At 32.9% G+C, this 16,769-nt stretch overlaps 1 protein-coding gene across 2 annotated transcripts in view; it reads left to right on the forward strand.

Moving 5' to 3' along the window:
• Window positions 1–11,197: 11,197 nt before the first annotated feature.
• The window catches only part of LOC124359238 (UV-stimulated scaffold protein A-like), a 36,804-nt gene continuing 31,232 nt past the window's right edge, over window positions 11,198–16,769 (forward strand). For both annotated transcript variants that reach the window (XM_046811824.1, XM_046811825.1), the window contains exon 1: window positions 11,198–11,460. In XM_046811824.1, the coding sequence (XP_046667780.1) occupies window positions 11,291–11,460 (170 nt within the window). In that variant the 5' untranslated portion in view covers window positions 11,198–11,290. The remainder of the gene's footprint in view (window positions 11,461–16,769) is intronic.

Below are 16,769 nucleotides of genomic sequence, written 5' to 3' on the forward strand. Positions count from 1 at the left end.
TGATACACATTAAATAATACATACAATCATGGCTACATGTTCTTACATACTAATATGATTACAAAATAATGTTACTATACAACACCTCCCCCCTTAAAAAAAGAATGAGGTGTCATTCCTATGATACATCGTTCTTTAGTTTTTGGTTTTATTTCTTTTTGATATCTTTATCCTATCTTCTAATGGTAGATCATCTAATTCAACCTCGACATACATATATTATGAATATGAATCGTTTTGCTTCCAATAGACGCCTGGAAGAGAAAAATCACCTCTGCACGGTAATAAATTTTGGTCTAAAAGACACACTTTTGGCATTGGAAATGCAAAACTAATGCTTATTACTTGTTTCCAAATAGTTTGGGAACAAAAATATGTACTAGTTTTTTTTTTTCTCAAGAACTCAATTTTTTGGGTACATTGCCCACTTAATATAGAAATGCAAGAATTATTAAAATATTCTCCAAAGTAAAATATGCAAAAAGGCTAAAATAAAGTATTTTACAAACATCTTGTTGCAACCAATATAAAAAACTCCATACGCAATTAATAAAATTTCAAAAATATTAATACAAGATTTTATTTACATATTTATGATAAATTATAGTAACGGATAAAAAAATATGTGTAGTGTGAACAAACATATTGAATCATTTTAGTATAGCTTGTCAACAGAACCTCCCGTTAATCGTGGTTCTTTAGAGGAATATGCTCGTAGAAAGTGTGATAACCTGGAGAGAGATGCTAGGTTTGTGGATTTTGTGAAGGCTATACATATGGGGAATTTTGGAATGGTGAAGAGTTAATTTATATCTAAATTTATCTGTAAAATATGCTTTGTATTAAAAAAAATACAAAACAAAAAGTATCAAACATCTAAAGTATTATATACTAGAGATTTGAAATAAACCAATGCGGAGATACAGCTTGGCTTTCAGAAGTTTGTCTAGAATGAACTAGTAATAAAAAAGGTTTACCTCCGATCCCACCTGTTTGCCGCCATCTTGTTTCTGCCCTCCTTGACGATTGCTATTTACTATTGGTCGTGTTGGTTGGTCGACGAATGCAGAACTATTGTGACCTGTACTATGTAGTTCAGTGTTAATAATTAGTGTTGTGTTTTATTTTTATTAAGTGCGTGTTTTAGATTTAGTGGAATTGGTACAGAAAATCTCGAAACGTAGTATTATTTATTTTTTGTATCACCGAATGAAGGAAAATGTTCGGAAAATTTCTTCATATGTGTCGTATTGTTTTACATCTGCACGAGCCATTCTGTTTGTTGAACTGGTGTCTGAAGAGGGTGGCTTTATAATGTTGAACCATGGGGTAATAGGTCAAAGAAGATGGTGAAGAATCTCGAAGAAAGTTTGTACTATAATCAAAACTTGGCATCGAGTCTCAGATTAGAAAATGGATCAGGTTTTAGAACTTTTACAAGAGAATTAGAGATTTTATTAACCCTTGTTGCCAAAGATAAAAAAAACTGTACGCGCTACAGAACTTCCATTTCGGCTATGTTCGACTTGCTGTAAATTTGAGGTATCTAGCAAGTTGTGTTTCACATAAAAGTTCCTCCAAATTATCCAAACAGATAATTTCTCGAATCATTCCTGAAGTCTGAGAAGCTATCATCGCCACGCCTCGAAGTTTTGTAAAGGTGAATTGAGTAAAGTACGCACCCGGGACCGGATTAGAGGGACCCTGCTCAACTAAAGCGGCGTATTTAGCAATCCCTCAAGGCCTGTCTTCCCAAACTGTCCCCAAATAAAATTATTCACGAATTACTTTAAATCTGGCGCCATTTATTACATGATTGATTGATATAACTTGTATGTGTTAAACTTATAAATTTAATTATAACTATGACCCGATTTTGAAATAGTCCCGGGCGGACTATCATTGATATAAGACAATGGGTACGTCATACCACGCTCCAAGCTCCATTACATGCCAAATTTGTGTAAATCTACAGGTAATTTCATTCATGAGATGTCATGAGAACTGGAAAACAATCACAAAGAAAGGAAAGTATTGCAACCCTCCCCCCCATGGCAAAAAGAACATTTTTATCAGAATGGAGGGTGATGCATAGTATATGGGTAAAATTTTGTATATTTCTAAAAGTTATTCCTCATATTTTCCAAACATCCTTTATCTTTAATACGTAATAGTCAAAACATCATTATTTACCTCTTTCTCATAAAATATAATTGATAGATTTCGCCCTCTAACTTAAATCCTAGAGTTTCATTGCACACGCCGTCAACTTCTCTCTTCTCACGTTTCACTCATAACAAATAATCTATGGTAAAAAATATTTTAAAACATAAAATGTAGAATGAAAAATATTTATATAGAGGGGTCCTAAAATTGAAGAGGTGGATGAAGGGTTGGCTTATTAGGGGAACGCAGAAACAAGGTCACGAATCGGTTAAGTTTCTACCTCAATCCAACCTGCAAACTTGGAACACAAAAGGGTCCTTTCCAACAGGTCCTTCGTATCATTGGCTGTCCGTTTGTCCAATAACTTTTGATAGAAATGCATATAATTATATATTGATACATTTTAAACATACATTTAAGGGTGTTTGAGTAAAATAAACTTGTTTGGTTATTAAAAATGATATAGAACTATTCGTTAGTTGTATTTCCACATTTTCAAAACGTCTTTTACTTTAATAGAGTGACCCAATACAGTGATAAGTCTTAAGCTGTATCCATAGTAAAAAAGTGTAATTTAAGAAAAATACGAAGAGTGCCAAGTTTGGTAAATGTAATTGGATTTTGTTTCGATTGTGATTAAAACATACCTCTTCCGGCCTAGTCGAAAGAATGGTAGATTTTCAAGCATGGCTGTCATCTCGAAATGTAAACTGAAAATGCATTAACAGTATTAGATTATACATTTAATTTGTACAACAGTGATGGTATGATAACTCTAAACATTGGCATGTTAATGTACTTGAAACACTTTAAATATTTAGATACTACCTCATATAAATTTATTTTTGTAACAACATGGGTTTGATTTAGTTACAACCAATTAGATAACTTATATTGTGTGTAAATATATTTATTTGTAACGAATCAATAACATTTTCAACTGTTAAAAGTTTTGTGAGACCGTTTTTTCGAAACCTCACGAAAAATTAAAAACCATGAAAATATAAATATTGAGAAAATAAGATCAAACTCTAAAACACAGTAATTAATTCACTCTAATAACATAGCATTCTATGTTATATTTCTTTTTATTCCATGGTGTATATGAACTAATATACGTATAAAAACCATTCCCTTTTTGTAATTTGATTAAGCGCCATATTTAAATCTTATCGAAAAGTGACATTTTAAATGAGTAATATTTTTTAAATGTCATTTTGGGTCTATGTTGAGAAATAGTTGAGTTACATCTATTTAGTAATACCAGTTAATAAAAGTTAATAAACTATTATATTTTGGTAGGGGTAGTAAGATAATATTATTCTTCCTCTTTTCCCACTTAAAATGATTACGGTATGGTTCCAGCAACACCGGATGTACATAAATAATGTTGCACGGACGGCATCGTACTAAACCGAACTGGCATAACTACTGACGGTTGTCATTATGGCTGGAATTGTTGTTGTTTTTATTCAGAAAATAAAGGATACAATGCTTTGATGCATTATCATTGCATAATACACTAAGATCTGTGTTTCAGGACACTAGGATTTTGAAAATGCAATAAATGTTGTTTCTAATATATTATATTAATCCAGTATTTACGATTAAGAGAATCAAAGGTTTAGCAAAATTTCGACTGGCTCTTATTATTCAGGTCTTTGCGCGTGTAGGAGCATTTCTGGTTTGAATAAATTGTATTTCCGTCACCACAGTTTCAGATAATTTTAATGTTACAACACTATTTGTAGCACACTACAACATATGGTTCATGCAATTAATAATTCAATGAATAAGTATTTTGCTGTGTTTAGTATTTTGGGATAAAATGTCTATGCATTATTCTAGTATCTAAGCAAAATCCATGCTAAATTTCCTCTAAATCTTTCCATTAGGTTTTGTGTGCTTAAGCACCAAACACCATTCCTAACCTTCGCATTAATAATATTAATATTTGCAAACACTACATCTGGTCTCGCTGGAAGATCTGCTGTGAATAGCGTACATAACACAGATCCAAACACAATTCCTGGACGCTCTCCTGGATCTGTTCTTACCAAGGGAGAATATATATTCTGGAATTTAATTTAGTTCTGTTTTCCAAGTAACATTTCAGAAGGTTGTAGTACGAATATGGTAATGCAGATTTTATCTTAAAAATCAATTGAAGAGGTGGCCGTAACAACGTTGTAACTTCCATTTTTCAACAAATTGATTTAGTGGAGGAACAACGTTGTAAGTGTCTAAATGCAGGCTTCCACTACAAAAAAAACCCCCTACTTTATATTTTAAAGGTTATTTCAGCTGTTGAATGTTGGTCACCCTGCAGGAGTTTTGAAGACGCTCGGGGAACAACGTTGTAACTTGCAAAGATGGCTGACTCCAATACAGTCCATTTGTCATCTAATGCAATAAAACATCTAAACAGGGCAAAAAAAAACTAGAGTTAATATTTCTAAATGGAAATAAAAAAAAATGTGAGGAAGAGGAAAAGAGATAGTGGAGAGGCATATATTTCATCCCGAAAAAAAAACGAGTGAGTGCTTTACTTCCACCAACTGAGGTAAGTGTCAACAACGTTGTAACTTCCTAGGCTAAACGAATTTACTGCTTTGATTACAAAACTGTTTTGTCGTTATAACAGTAATAAATTATTGTATATTTTACTTTTATTATTATACTAGCTGTCTCCCTTGGCTTCACTCTCTACTTAATATTGAAATTTCCAAGATAACTTTATACCATGACATGGAAACGGTATGTCTTCATTAATACTAGGTTATGTAATGTAAACAAACGCTGTACTTTCCTTGGCTACTTAATTTTCATACTGGATGTATCTTATTTTAATGAAGTAGGCACAATTAAATATTTATATCTATTTAGGCTGATCAAAAACATGTTTATTCCTGAATATATTAAATTTAATATAATTTTAAGTTGATGTTAGAAACAAGATGAAGTTAGCTTAGGGTAGCTTGTAAAATACCTTGCATTTTAACAATGCCTTCAATGATTATTGTCCATTCATTATTAGCCTATTGTTAGTTTTGTTTTGTTTCAGGGTCCTATCTGCAAATGCCGTGGGAACTGTTATGCTCAAAACTTATCCACAGAAAAAAAACTGGAACTATTCCACCAGTTCCGCGAGAAAACCTATGATGAACAAACTTCATATTTGGCATCAAACTGTATAATACTAGATGAACCAAGAAAACGAGTTCAACATAAAGATATATCACGGAGGCAATGCACTGTAAGGTATTATATACCTTCAGAAATCGGAGGAGAAAAGGTAAAAGTTTGTCAAAAAAATGTATGCAATATTTTTCGTGTTACTCCACGAAGAATTCAAGTACTAGTCGAGAAAATAAAAAACAATGAAGATCTGACTGACCAACGAGGCACACATAGTAATAGGCCTAACGCCATTTCTGATGAAGTTATAATGAAAATTCAGGAACATATCGCATCCTTTCCTCACCAAGAAAGCCATTATAGTAGAAAGAAAACCTCTAAAGAGTATTTATCGCCAGATTTAAATTTGAACAAGATGTATGACATGTTTACCGAGAAATATCCTGATGTAAAACTGTCCAAAAAAACACACTGATGTTTTTTACTGTGATTTTAAGCTGAAGTTTGGGCTGCCCCGCAGTGACACGTGCAAAACATGTGATTCATTTTTTCTGGAAATGAGTCACACAGCAGATAAAGAAAAACTGAAATCTTTAGAGTTTGACAGTAAAATGCATCATATGAAAGCTGAAGCTGGTTATGAAAATCTTAGATTAGATCAAGAAGCTGCCAAAAATAATGATAATCTTGTTGTATTATGCACTGATCTTCAGCAAGTGTTATTTTGTCCAACTTTAACACATTCTTCAATGTTCTATCAGAGGCAGTATTCTACATACAACTATGCAATCCACGATTTAGGTACAGGCCAGGCCACAATGATGTTGTGGCATGAATCTACTCTTGTTGGAGCAAGAGGGTCTACTGAAATAGCTTCATGTTTTCTAAAATATGTCACTACAAAGTTCAGTCGTCTTGAATGCCATGAAAGTAGGAGGCTGATTGTTTGGTCTGATCGTTGTGTTGGGCAAAACAATAACTGGACAATGTTAATCATGTTCCAGCTTTTATTAACCTGTAGATATTTTACAGAAATTAATCAGAAATTTCTTGTAAGTGGCCATAGTTTTCTTCCCTGCGATAGGGATTTTAGTTTAATAGAAAGACAGAAGAAAACTGTTATTGTACACTGCCCTATGGAGTGGAAAGAAGTTCTTCTTGCTGCTAGGCCTAGTAATCCCTTTGACATAATTTGCATGGATCTGTCAGGTTTCAAAGATTTCTTCCCTGCAGAAAAAATTATGAAGAAAACTGGAGGTTTGAAAGTAACCAAATTACTATGGCTTAAGATAACTGCTGATGATCCAACCACTGGGATGGCTCGAAAATCTCACAATATTTTGCAGCCTTGGGAACATTATCCTCTTACGGAACCTCAACTAGATGACTGTGAAGAAGCTAGTTCTAGCCAGAAGAGTATGAAAAAACGTAAAAAGAACTTTGTAGGTCCATTAGTAAATAAATCTCCACATTTTAAAGATGTACATATGTTAAAACCAGCCTATGACTCTCCCTTACCAATTAAAAAAGGAAAGAAAAGTGATCTCCTTGACATGTGTAAATATTTACCGCCTGATAAGAGAGTCTTTTATAAAAAACTAATCACTGAAAACTAATGTTTTCTTATATTTACACAACATGGTTAATTTTTTAAACAATATTAACAAAATATTCATTTAAAGTAAATTTTGTTTGTGATTTTTAAAACTGACCATTGTTAAATTATTTTAGTAGTACTATAAGTATTTGAAACTAAGATAACCAAGCTTTGTTGTGAAGAGCCAGAAGTAATCTGTGATCTAAGACTATCATATTATTATTTTACATTAATTTTTCTTCTACGTAGGATAAGATATTAAATAAGAAGTATAGTATTAATAAAACTAGATCTGTTGTAAAGGTTGTATGGAATAAACTAAAAATGTTCAATGCCTCTTGTATTATCTAAACTCAAACTCATTATTTTTGTTTCTAAGTCTGCATGTAACAGTGGAACAAGGTTGTAACTTTTGATTGAACTGCAACAACGTTGTAACTTCCATGATGTTACAACGTTGTTGCCTGTAAAAAATTCCATTGTTACTTAAAAGTGTTGTTTAATGTTTTAAATGGCAATAAGCATGTTTTTTATGTACAAAGCAATTTGTTTGAATTTTATAAAAACAAAAATAACATTGTTGCAACAAATAATAGGTTTTAGTCTTTGTTGCTCTCTCCTGAAAAGTTATGAGTTTGGAAGTTACAACATTGTTATGGCCACCTCTTCAATTCTTGAAGACATATTTATCGAAAGCTAGTCTTACGCCAAAAAATCTGCCGAACAGTGTTTTCCAGTTTCAAAACTCATGGTCTTTCTCCAATTTACAAGTTTTTTTATGGTATCCTCTAACCTACGGACCTGTTCTTTTGAATTGTGTTGACGGAAACCAAATTAATGGTTTGGGAGAAGACCATTTCAGTCAACACACGTTTTAGTCATGTCAGTATAAGCTTCTTAAATATATCATGTCAAAGATACAAGTTTGCCAGGCTTTGCTATCATAACTATTTTCGCCACTTTTCGTTCAGAAGGGTAATATTACAATCTCAAAATTGAATAAAAACATCAATGTAATTAAAATTTAACTTTTTCTAGAGATTTTGTTAATAAGCGCAACCGTTATTAAGTCATAACCCGGGGATTTACTGGGCCTACTTCTTAAAAAATATAACATTCTTTACTTAAAATTGCTTAAAACAATCTATAAGTAGACATATTTGAGTTGGAGAATTGGGATATTTCAAAATATCGATACTTATGGCAGAATGGTTTGGATGTGTCTTGAAAACGCTAAGGAAGTGTTCAGTAAACTCCTCGCCATATATTTATTAGTTTTGGATCAAAAGTCACCCAATTTAAAAATTGGATGGTGGTATTAAGCAGTTTTATATTTGTAGGAACCCTCCATACAGATTACTGTTTTGAAAAGGAGTACACGAGGAACAATATTTCTTAAACCATCCATTGTTACATATATTAACCGTTTTAGTTGTTGAGGGACTCTACTTAAACTTGTTTCATATAATAGCCAAGTAACCGAATGATTCTAGAAGAAGGCAATACATAGAAAGAGTAATGATGGGACATTGTTTGGGCTACCTTACAGTATAACATACTAAAAGTCCTCAATCCTAGTTGGGATGGAAGTGGGAGAGGGGCTTCTATGGTCAGTTTGTTTAGTTTTTCGCCTCTGTCTCACTATCATGTTTTTTATAAGGATGCTAAAATTTGATAATATAAATATCCATGTCTTTTGAAGCGAGTCCGTTAAGATGTAGTTGTTTTCACCAGCAAACAGCGAAGTTATTAGCAGGCATGCTTTTGTAAAAATTTTCAATACTTCTTCATATCACTCCCAGTGTTGGGATTAGAGTACGCCCTCTTATTCATTTGTGTCACTATTCAACAAATCACATTATCAGTGCAAACTGATCATTGCTGAGAAACATTTTGGTGAGATAAAACGTCACATTGACTACGTTCTGATTCAGCGAGTAATTGTGTCCGTTTATAACCATCACACACAAATCATCACTTGTTCATGGTAGTTTGTTCATGGTGAGAAATAACTAGCCTGAGCTAAATGTAGACAAATAAACACTGAAACGACTTGTCAATTTTAGAAGATGCATTTAGTAGTACAAAGAAAAGCAATATTTGTTTGGCACTCACACCACACCACACCCTTATGTTTAAATTGTCCCCTTATTCTATGGGAAGTGCTTGACCACGCGATCTTGCGATGTTCAGCTTATGAAGTTGTAAATGAGCATTGTTTTAAGGTAATAACACGTTTAATGTAAAAACAAAGCATAAATGCAACAGATTGACTTATACATAAAAATGTGTATATATAAGAATCTAAGCTGATTATTTTCTAAACAAAAATGGAATTCATTAAGGGGGCTGGCCCAGTATCGCAATCACTTTTGCATGGTTTTGGAAAACAATTTTGTATTCAGTCAAATATTGCCCAATTTGTTTGAAACTTTCAGGTTAAGTCAAAATAGACTTTTTATACACACTTAAGAAAAAACAAAATTGTAAATATAAAATTTATTATTTTTTTTAATTTTTGTTTTTTTTTTTGCAAAAAAAATCTTTAGTCTAATGGTTTTAACATGATAAATAATCTACCTAATGAGATAATTTCACAAAATAAAATGTATCTCGTTCCTAGGCAATAGTTTCTTGGCCTGAACTAAAAATATATAAAAAAAATGTACAAATAAAACAAATTACTGAATTTTAAAGTAGTTTTACCAAAAAAAAACCTTACCTTTTTAGAAGGTAAATAGGCTTGGAATATAAGAAATACTTTACTCACCATTTTAATTTTAGTTCAAGCCATTTACACAGCTAAAATGAAGATCTGGTGAAAATTTGGTGAAGATTGTTCCAATACTTTTGGAGTTATGATGTAAATAATAGGAAAAAAACAATGTTTCGGGAAATCGCAAACAAACATATTTTATTGATAAATTTACTAAAATGGTACTCTAAAATCCTCCAGCAGCATAAGAAACACCTTCCTTTTCCTTGTCTTGACTTTCCTTTTCTATTCTAAGCCTTCTACTTGCTCTCCTTTCTTCCAGACTTGCCAACATAGTTCTTTTATTTGCGTCGCGCACTCGTCGAACGTCAAAAGTCTCCATGCAGCTGTTGAAGTGTTTTCCGGGTCTAGCACTTTTGACTTTGCATTATTCCCTTCATTAAATATCAGGGAAGCTTCATGAGCAGCTATTTCCACAATATCCCTTCCTGCAAATCCTTTTTTTAGGACACAGTGACCACAAAATACTGTTGAAACTTTCGTTGGAGTTCTGTGTTTTTTCCCATAAGACATCTTTGGAGGAGGTTTGGCATTGTTAGGTCTACAAATATTGGTTTTATCTCCAGCATGATGGCTTTGGGGATAGTTTTTTTATGTTTAAAAGTCCCAAGACTGTTTGAAGCAACTGCTTGTTGGTATAAAAGACTGGAAAATAGAATCAAAACAAAGTCTTGTCTGACATACGTTTACACTTTTACCTGTAACTCAGCCCAAAAAAATCGTATGCCCATGATATTTACATCAAATTAATTGTAAATAAACAAGAAAAAATTAAAAAATATATAAAAAAATTGCAAAAAAATTTTTTTTACTGGGCCAGCCCCCTTAACCATTTCATAAAACATAAATGTCTCCCCGGTGATGCTATTCTATCTTTGGCTCATATTTGGGATTAAGAAATGCCTGAAGTGCTCCTGAGGAGAAGACATTCCGGGATACACAGTTGAACACGCTTATTACTAACAAAAGTTAGGAGTACTGTAGGTATTATAAAAATATTGGCACCATCCTCCTATTTTTTGGTATTCATTGATAAATCAATCAACCCAACAACTCTTTATTCCTGAGGTATTTTGCTGTCTAAGAAAACTTCTTCAACCATTTTCGTTCAGTTATGGGGGTTTGCGGATGTGTGTATGTTTGTTTGCTTCCCGAAAAAAAAACTATAAAAAAGTGATTGGATTGTTTGATTTAAACATTAATACAAAGCAGTTTATGCAATAGGAAAGGAACATCTACTGTCCTACTAACATTAATACGTAGAATGTTAAGAAATATACATACAATTTAACTGATTTTATGACAGAAGCTTTAACTCTTCATGTACACAGAAATTAAACACACAGGTTGTAAACTATGAGTTTGCATGGCGCTATTCCTGTTCTCAAGCCTAATTAATTCTTTTAATTTGTGTCTTAATAACTCCGTGGTCTGTTCTTTGGAACTTCTAAAGGAACTTTGAAGCTTTACAAATAAAAACCCAAGCCCGCTTGTAGCAAAAAAGACTGTCACTATTCCTTTCCCTGTTCTTTTGTTGTTGTTCCTGTTGTCAGTAGTCATATGTAAGGTTATGTGAGATAATAAAGTTTATTTATGTTTTTGTTAGTTTTAGAATGTCATCTAATATAAAAAAAATTAAGGGTTTAAACAATAAGAAATCTGTTATTAAAATCTACGACGATAAATTAAGTCAGGAACTGGCAGATATAATACAAGAGATTACTCATACTGGAGAGAAAACATTACCACCTACTGATTTGAAGAAACTTAAAACTATTTGCAAGTAAGAAAATTAAAAATATGATACATGCACTAAATATATGATACAAAGCCGAGTAAAGGTACCAGTAAGATTAAACGCCGGGGCGGCAAATCACGAATTTGACGTTACCAACGTATTCTGCTCACCCTCCTGAACAAAAAATATATATAGTACTAGGGGGTGCAAATGACAAATAACATGATTTTAGGGGGTATATTGATAAGTGGTAAAGTTTCTAATGTTTTAATGTTCAGTTTGTGTGCTGTGTCTGGATAATCTGTTTACTTGAATATTATCTGCGGCCGGGACTGATAGCAGCCTGATAGCATACCTGTTATCTGAGTTGTCCGGGGCATAGGTCAGTTCTACACAAGATAAGTGAGTTTACAATGATGAATCAACCATCCACTAGTTCAACCAACCCTAGTGAATTGTGTGTGTCGGAGTGTTTCGTAGGGCACGTAAAGAGCTTACGTTTTAACCGAAACGAAATTATCTCTTTTTTAATAGAACAGGGCATTTTTAAAAATGAGTGTATTTGTTCGTCGTGCGGTCGAGTGGTGTTTTTAAACCGGGAGACTGTGTCGTTTCGTTGTGATAGACCACTTTTTTGTTGCTGCTGTTTAGCTATATCCGCCAACACACTAATGGTAAGTGTTCTCTGTTAATATCCATCTATATATTTGAGTTTTTCATGATTTATTTAGTTTTTAAACTTTACATAATTGCCTTTGCATTACATTTCAATTTATATTTTTGATCAGCCCCTCTAGAATTTTATATTTTACTGATAGGTACTATCTCGAGGGATGTTTTTCTTTTATTGACATCAGCGCGGGGCAGCACCTTCGGTGCTGCCGAAGCCCGCGCTGATGGCCGGAGGCACTCGTAATTTATTTTTTTCTCGAAATTAAGAAAAACATTATTAATTTTGATCAAAATTCTGCTCATTTCTGTAATTTCTCATTTACGTTTGCAAAGATGGCGGCGCAACCGATGACGTCATCACGAGGTTCAATCATTGGCCACAAAAGGTCACGTGACGCTAGACGTGGATGTAGAACATGGAGATATTACTGGAAAGTTATTTAATTTTTTATTTTCTAGAACTTCGTTATTTCTCATTTCCACCCCATCAAACCTTATACTTTTTTTTATATAGGACGATTCCAATAAGTTAAGAACGCAAAACTCGTATTTTTCCGCCCCGGCGGTTAATATGATAATTACCCGAGTAAATATTTACTTTAGCCACTTCACACTATTTGTCGGAAACTAAATATTAAATAGAGTAGGGTATGATAAGCGACCCAGTTTTTTATATCTAAATTGGCAAAAGATATTACTTAATCATATCCATCGATATAATCAATAGATACTGATTAATTATTTTGAACAATTAACTTAAATAATCTATATCAACAGCTGTAAACACTTTCAAGTAATACTCGTAATGTAATATTTCAATTTTATATAAGTAGCCTAACATTTGATTATTTAAAATGGCAGTAAATTTTAGAAAACTAAATGACAATGCTTTGAAAGATGATAAGACATGTTTTTTGTGACTTCAACATGTTGGACTCGTACCGAAAAACGTATGTGAAATTTGTGGGAAAGAAAAAACTAACTGTGAGAGGAGCTTATATGGTCGTCTTCAGTTTACCTAATTTTGGTTAGGATATAATAATTTTTTTGATCACTGTAAATATTAAATTCATATTTTAATTTGAAACATATAATTGTTGGTATCAATTTACAATAACGTGACCATGGAAAGGTATGTTCATTTTTTTTTCCTGAAAACTACAATTTTTCCTGAAAACAATAGTGAAGAAAAAATTCGTCGGCAACGAAAATCAAAGGAGTTACGATTTTTTGAAATCCTCTGAAAACTCTGTTTTTGACAGTACCTCTGGCAATTTTACTGAAATGATGCTGACTAGTACGTTAATCCTGTCAACGATGCCTGCCCACTGCGCAGTGCTGTGCACTGCTTGCTCTTTTAGAAAAAAAAATTAACTCGAGCTTGCAAAAGTCGAATCCCAGATCACGTGATGCCCCTGCTCCTTAACCCTCCAAGTGTTGTTCGACAAAATTTTGTTGGTTATTTTCCATCCTTAACGCAATAATGCCCGAAAGGCATCAATATAATACAATAATATACTTTCCCCCCAGTTTATATGCACCTGTGATAGTAATACTTGGCTATAAATGCCCAACCCATGAAAAAAAGTCCATTTTCCATGGTCACGCTATTGTAAATAAATACCTAATTGTTATTGAGGACCATAGATACTTTTATATCGATTGAAAGTCTAGGATTTGAGATGCGAATATTAAGTGTCGATGATTACGTTCTTCGATACAAAACACCGGGCTTATCGTACCCTACCCATTAAATAATAAAATAAATGTTAAGTATATTAGTATAATAGATATAAAAGGGAGAAAAGCTTAAATAATAAGTGAAATTACGTTGAAAACGCCCCTGGCCATCAGTGTGAGATTCAGTGGCGCCTGACGCCACCCTACATTTGTGGCAAAAAAGAAAAACACCCAAAGTTCATTAATCGTGGTCTGATGTTAGTAAAATGGCCTACTCAGGTGCAAACCAGCCAACACAAGAATTAAAGTAATACAATTTCAAATATAAAACAAATAAAAAAATAAAAGAAATAGAAACTTATAAATATTTTTAAATGTACCCTCATCAACAACAATAACCAGCAGTGTATCCTTAGCTAGAGTACAATGGCCGCTAAATTTTACATTGAAAACCCGTTTAAAAACTCCCATGCTGGACTAAAAAATGACACAATTTCCGAAAGAGAATACCCACTGCACATATTAATCACAGGTTGTACCTTTTCACTACTTGTTGACCATTGTTCTGCTTAAAATTTTCTGAGAACCAAACTTTACTGAAGAAAACACAAACACAAAATGGCTGAGCGACACCCAAACACAAAGCATAACGTGCATGTAGAAATGTATATTGCAGAAAAGTCTAACCAATTACAAAATAGGTAATAATAACTATTTAATAACAAGATGTGCATTGGTAGAAAATGTTGCAAAAATCTCGAGAAAGAGGAACAAGACCAAGAGCACAGAGGAGTCTTCACCATAGACGTAAAAGAACCTGTTTCAAAATTGCTCGGGGACCTCTAAAATTCCTATTTTGTTGGCCTGAGTATTCCGATTATCCCCTCCACCAATGCCTACTCCTTTTTAGCTTATCATCCACCCCACTCAGAAACCCTGATTCCCCTCGATCTTCTGGATTGATGGAGTATTTTAGATATAATCTAAAATTTCAAACATATAATCAACTGTTGTCCAGTTATGGATTGTGACTGCCTAAAATTCACATGATTTTACTTATTTGAATTAATTTGGGACAATAACGCAGAACCAAGCAACGTTATAAGCTTTTAAGATTGTATTAAACAATAATGTTATTCTGTAAAATAAAAAGCTGGAAACTATTAATTATGAATATATATATAGGTCAAATGTTTTTATATTTGATAAGTGATTTGATTGTCATGGTGGCCAGTTGTTATACTGTTGACAAATTTGGACAGAGTACAATAAGCGCACCCGGTTTTTTATATTGATTATTATAATCATTGATACATATATTCTTATATTGAATACAAGACTATTAATGTATCTACAGTGGCTGAAAGCACCCTCTCCATAAAACCATACCTCCCTTCTGTACAGAGAGATGATCTGGTCGGTCAGTATGCCGCTTTTTAAACTTTGTTTCACGGATCTCTATGAGCTTTCGACTGTCTGGAGTATTAGCATCAGTTGCCAGGTCTAAAAAGTGTCACTTAAAGTTGATAGTGAAATGCACAAAACCACATCCAATTCAACCCAAAATATGCCTTCCACATTTTTGTGACTATGGTTGTGGACCTAATGGGTTTTTCAACACCACGCCAACATCTGGAAGCCTAGAAAAACACCTTTTAAAGCAATTTCTTTAAGGTTTTTAAAGTTGAATGTCATTTTTAATTCGGCGAAGTCACTTATGAAAATGTACATATTATTTTTAATATTTGAAAAGTATTTCCAGTTGCGTTTTCAAATAAATTAATCAGTATTGGTTGGTTATATAGGATGTTATAATTTAGTAATATCGTTTATCAATATCAATACAAAAAACCAGGTCCACCTATTGTACTCTTCCCCAAATTGACACTCTAACTTTTTAATTGAAAGTTTATTTTGCACTGAAGACAACACTGATAGCCAGGAGTAGTTCCGAGTGGTTCTTTCCCAACTTCAGATCACATGGACAATCTGGCATGAGAAAGTACCAATCACGGTAGACTATATGTAAAACAGTTGGTACTTGTGGAAAAGTCAATATCATTTACCCATATCCATGTAAAATCACTTGCTAAACACAAATATAATGGTATTTGTTATTGGACAAGGACCAAAAGTATATAAAAATACCATTAAAAATATGCTAAAAAACAGAGTGGCCACCCGACCAGGAAAACAGGAATAAGCCAGGCATTTAACACACTAGGAATTATGCCGGGAATCTCCCTGTAGAACCGGAAAAATCTCATAAACAATGTTTCTGTTTATAAGAACTTACGAAATCAAGAAATAATTTGACAGTTCTTTGAATCAGGACTCGATTAATATCAAAACATCGTATTTTACGTGACATGGTCCGCGAACCTGTAAACAGAAGATTGTTCTTGACCCCCACCTAATCCAAGATACTCTGTATATATTTCTTGAGTTTTTAATACAATTTTAATTCATTTGTAATAAAATTGGTGTCCAAATAACTTGAAACAATTAAATATCTGTCCAAACAAAACATCAAAGTGGCTACTAACCTTGTTGATATAACTTAAGAGAAAACAATTTTTATTTGTTATATGTGTAGACAGTTTACATTGAAATTATTAAATAGAAATGACAAACATAGATAATATAATGATCCAAATCTATATGAAGTAGCTATCATATTTCAAAATCCTATTGGCAAACCTGCTTTTGAAAAGGTTCTGTTTATTTAATGGCAAACTCTGACTATGAAATGGAAATTCTACCTTAGAACCCATGGTGTATCTTTTATTATATCCTTATAGAGAATAAAGTTGGAAACATAATTTACCGTTGAGCAATATAAGAATTTACAGGTTTATCCCAAAAGGTTCTAGAGCAAGGATTACTCAAATGTAATATTGTGTCTTCAACTTAAATTCAAGTATAGAAACGTTAATGTTTTCCGTTCTACTGATAAACTCCCCAACAATATATTGTAAGAAGCCTAACTAAAAACCAAAGGA

This window comes from Homalodisca vitripennis, chromosome 4, assembly GCF_021130785.1.
Source record: "Homalodisca vitripennis isolate AUS2020 chromosome 4, UT_GWSS_2.1, whole genome shotgun sequence".
In the NCBI taxonomy this organism is placed as follows: Eukaryota; Metazoa; Arthropoda; class Insecta; order Hemiptera; family Cicadellidae; genus Homalodisca; species Homalodisca vitripennis.